The sequence below is a fragment of the Mizuhopecten yessoensis genome, unplaced genomic scaffold, assembly GCF_002113885.1.
Source record: "Mizuhopecten yessoensis strain PY_sf001 unplaced genomic scaffold, ASM211388v2 scaffold1673, whole genome shotgun sequence".
Classification (NCBI taxonomy): Eukaryota; Metazoa; Mollusca; class Bivalvia; order Pectinida; family Pectinidae; genus Mizuhopecten; species Mizuhopecten yessoensis.
Window position 1 is genome coordinate 44,120 of NW_018404164.1, and position 4,800 is coordinate 48,919.

General features: G+C 42.9%; 1 protein-coding gene across 1 annotated transcript in view; it reads left to right on the forward strand.

The window, feature by feature from the left end:
- The window catches only part of LOC110466426 (allatostatin-A receptor-like), a 15,955-nt gene extending 13,176 nt beyond the window's left edge, over window positions 1-2,779 (forward strand). The window contains exon 2 of the mRNA XM_021522901.1: window positions 616-2,779. Coding sequence (XP_021378576.1) covers window positions 616-1,671 — 1,056 coding nt within the window. The 3' untranslated portion in view covers window positions 1,672-2,779. The remainder of the gene's footprint in view (window positions 1-615) is intronic.
- Window positions 2,780-4,800: the final 2,021 nt, after the last annotated feature.

A 4,800-nucleotide genomic window follows, 5' to 3' on the forward strand; every position in this document is an offset into this window, starting at 1 on the left:
TACAAGACTTGTAAACTCCTGGCGTCTGGGATAGTTGTGTATAAACAAGACTTATGAACTCCCAACGTCGTTGACAGTTGTAACTAAACAAGACTTATCAACTCCTTGCGTCTGGGACAGTTGTGTCTAAACAAGACCTATCAACTCCCAGCGTCTTTGACAGTTGTACCTAAACAAGACTTATCAACTCCCAGCGTCTTTGACAGTTGTACCTATACAAGACTTGTAAACTCCTGGCGTCTTGTGTCCAGACAAGATATATAAACTTCCGGCGTCTGGGACAGCGATGTCTAAACAAGACATATCAATTCCCGGCGTCTGGCCTGGGAAAGTTGTGTCTAAATAAGACATATCAACTCCCAGCGTCTGGTCTCGGACAGCTGTTGGGTTTTTAAAAAGATTTTTCAAAACATGGCCGTCTTGGATACAATTATAGTTGTGTCTAAATAGGACTTATCAACTCCCGGCGTCTGGGACGATTGGGTCTTAACAAGACTATTGCGACCATACCATTGACTTTCCACTTTACGGTTTTGATTCCTCACATGCAGTCAAATATTTGCAATACACTTTAAGAATAAATGATTCAGCTTATGTTTATGCTTTATTCCGCAGATGACGACAACCTGGCCGAGCATCCCCTACGTTAACACCTCCACCAACTATACAGACAAACACGGCTATGACGACCCCGCTCGCTTCGCCTCCCTCCACGCAAAATACATCACGATTTCCGTTTCCGGAATCATCTTCAACGTCCTGCTCGTCCTTCTTATTTTACTCTCCAAGACACTTCGGACCACGCCCCTTTTCTGGAACATTCTCAACCTGTGTTTATACGATAGCGTGATGGTGATGTTTGTCATTCCCTTCGGACTGGACTATGAGCTGAACTGGTCGTGGAGTTATGGAGATTGGATGTGTAAAATGTGGTTTGCTGCTGATTTTTGGCACATGTTGATGGCGGGAATTGCGCTCACCTGTATCTGTGCAGACAGAATTTTTGCTTCGATTCAAACTGTCATGTCGATAAGAGTAAAAACATTAAGATTAAAATCAATATTTCTTGTTATGTTTCCGTGGATTTTCCTTGTGACTGTGTGTATCCCCATGTTTGTGGCTTTTGAGGACAAAGAAAGTCAGAATCCTTCAACATTTTGTTTCTTTCAATTCCATGAAAAACACATGATAACACTGGCATGCATTTCTTTGGCTCTACCAAACATCCTCTTGATTATCGCCGTTACTATCATGTTGTCCACGCACATTCTCAGGGGAGGTAACTGGAGAAAGATACCATCTAACCGCGCATACGCAGACGAGGCCCGTCTCAAGTTGTCAGTTATCGCAGTATGGGTTGCAGCTTCTATCAACCTGTTGTGTTGGCTACCAGTTACATGTGTCGTTTTCTTCAGTATAATATTTGAGTCAAAGTGTAAAGGTTTCACATGGGACGAATATACGAATGTGTACTTGTTGCAGGTGACATCGTCCTCGATTACGCCATGTCTATGGATCATTCTCCCGGAAGTGCGTCAAGAGGTTGCGATATGGCGCCGTTTTGTGTCAAAGATTATGCATTTAAGGAGTAAAACTTCCGACAGTTTGGTGCCGTCCTATCAATCAGACACATATGACGACGAAACCGAAATTCAAGATAACACCAATTAGTTTAAATTAATTGACAATCCCAAGAAGGTTCATATGTCATATATACATATATCTAGAGAACATCTTTTGTAACAAATGTACAATACTACTAGTGTTGTATATCTTCCGATCCCCGCTCTAAATGTTAGAAAGGTACCAGAGTGGTATTTGTCCTGCTCCAAATCAAACACACGATACTAAAATGTTGGGCTGGTAAACAAGACAAGATTATATTGATCTTTTGTAGAACACAGTTTATTTCCTACTTATTTCGAAAACAATCTACGAAAACGAACGCCTTCCAACAATACAAAACGTAGCGGTTTGAAGATTGGCGACCTACGATGTCGCGCTCCCTAATCAAGGACATTCCTCCACGATAAGGTACCTAAATGAGGGCTAAAATTTACAAGTGATCAGCTTTATGAACACTCAAAATCTATTAAAATCGAACAATACAATTTTTTGGAAGTATTGTAAAATAAATTCCTGAAATAATGCTCCAAAATTCTGTATAGTGATGTACGATATACATCTGTATAGTAATATACATGTAAATATGTATATAAATAAAATAAAAAGTAGAGAGAAGTCTTGAAAATAACTTTTACTTCTTAGGAATTTACAGCACAAAACAAAAATCACTCAAAAATGTTTGTTTTTTTCCGGGCTGTTTTGTATTTGATTAACAACACACGTATCTCAGAGCCATCTGGTAGGTCTCAGCTCACCTGCTAGTAAATACTTGTAAACATTGACACTTGAAATCTGCTAATGCATACTTCGGAATGTTCCTGGGTTTTTTTAACGGTGCAGGCTATCGTTTCTGGGATAGTTCACCTATACTGAACTATGTAAGCAACTATTACAGATGGCCTGGCAGGTTATTGCAAATAGTATGTAGCTAAATATTCCATATAAGGTAACAAAATGTTTAAGAGCTGCCAACTCAACTAAAAACATACATGAGTATCATCCCCTTTCAACTTCTACATACCCATGTATCTATCGAACAGTATGAACAAACCCAAGGTGCTAATATACACCAAAACTCACAAACCGAGGGTGGTACTATACACAGAAACTAACAAACCGAGGGTGGTACTATACACAGAAACAAACAAACCGAGGGTGGTACTATACACCGGAACTCACAAATCGAGGTTGGAACTATACATCGGAACCCACAAATCGAGGGTGGTACTATACACAGGAACTCAAAAACCGAGGGTGCCACTTTACACAGAAACTCACAAACCGAGGATGGTACTATACACAGAAAATAACAAACCGAGGGTGGTACTATACACTGGAACTCACAAACCGAGGGTGGTACTTTACACCGGAACTCATAAACCGAGGATGGTACTATAAACAGAAACTCACAAACCGAGGATGGTACTATACACAGAAACTCACAAACCGAGGGTGGTACAATACACCGGAACTCACAAACCGAGGGGGGTACTTGACAACGGAACTCACAAACCGAGGTTGGTACAATACACCGGAACTCACAAACCGAGGGTGGTACTTTACACCGGAACTCACAAACCGAGGATGGTACTATACACAGAAACTCACAAACCGAGGGTGGTACTATACACCGGAACTCACAAACCGAGGGTGGTACTATTCACAGGAACTCACAAACCGAGTGTGGTACTATACACCGGAACTCACAAACCGAGGATGGTACTATACACCGGAACTTACAAACCGAGGGTGGTACAATACACCGGAACTCACAAACCGAGGGTGGTACTTTACACCGGAACTCACAAACCGAGGATGGTACTATACACAGAAACTCACAAACCGAGGGTGGTACTATACACCGGAACTTACAAACCGAGGGTGGTACTATTCACAGGAACTCACAAACCGAGTGTGGTACTATACACCGGAACTCACAAACCGAGGATGGTACTATACACCGGAACTTACAAACCGAGGGTGGAACAATACACCGGAACTCACAAACCGAGGGGGGTACTTTACACCGGAACTCACAAACCGAGGGTGGTACTATACACAGAAACTTACAAACCGAGGGTGGTACTATACACCGGAACTCACAAATCGAGGTTGGTACTATACATCGGAACCCACAAATCGAGGGTGGTACTATACACAGGAACTCAAAAACCGAGGGTGGTACTTTACACAGAAACTCACAAACCGAGGATGGTACTATACACAGAAAATAACAAACCGAGGGTGGTACTATACACTGGAACTCACAAACCGAGGGTGGTACTTTACACCGGAACTCATAAACCGAGGATGGTACTATAAACAGAAACTCACAAACCGAGGATGGTACTATACACAGAAACTCACAAACCGAGGGTGGTACAATACACCGGAACTCACAAACCGAGGGGGGTACTTGACAACGGAACTCACAAACCGAGGTTGGTACAATACACCGGAACTCACAAACCGAGGGTGGTACTTTACACCGGAACTCACAAACCGAGGATGGTACTATACACAGAAACTCACAAACCGAGGGTGGTACTATACACCGGAACTCACAAACCGAGGGTGGTACTATTCACAGCAACTCACAAACCGAGTGTGGTACTATACACCGGAACTCACAAACCGAGGATGGTACTATACACCGGAACTTACAAACCGAGGGTGGAACATTACACCGGAACTCACAAACCGAGGGTGGTACTATACACCGGAACTCACAAATCGAGGTTGGTACTATACATCGGAACCCACAAATCGAGGGTGGTACTATACACAGGAACTCAAAAACCGAGGGTGGTACTTTACACAGAAACTCACAAACCGAGGATGGTACTATACACAGAAAATAACAAACCGAGGGTGGTACTATACACTGGAACTCACAAACCGAGGGTGGTACTTTACACCGGAACTCATAAACCGAGGATGGTACTATAAACAGAAACTCACAAACCGAGGATGGTACTATACACAGAAACTCACAAACCGAGGGTGGTACAATACACCGGAACTCACAAACCGAGGGGGGTACTTGACAACGGAACTCACAAACCGAGGTTGGTACAATACACCGGAACTCACAAACCGAGGGTGGTACTTTACACCGGAACTCACAAACCGAGGATGGTACTATACACAGAAACTCACAAACCGAGGGTGGTA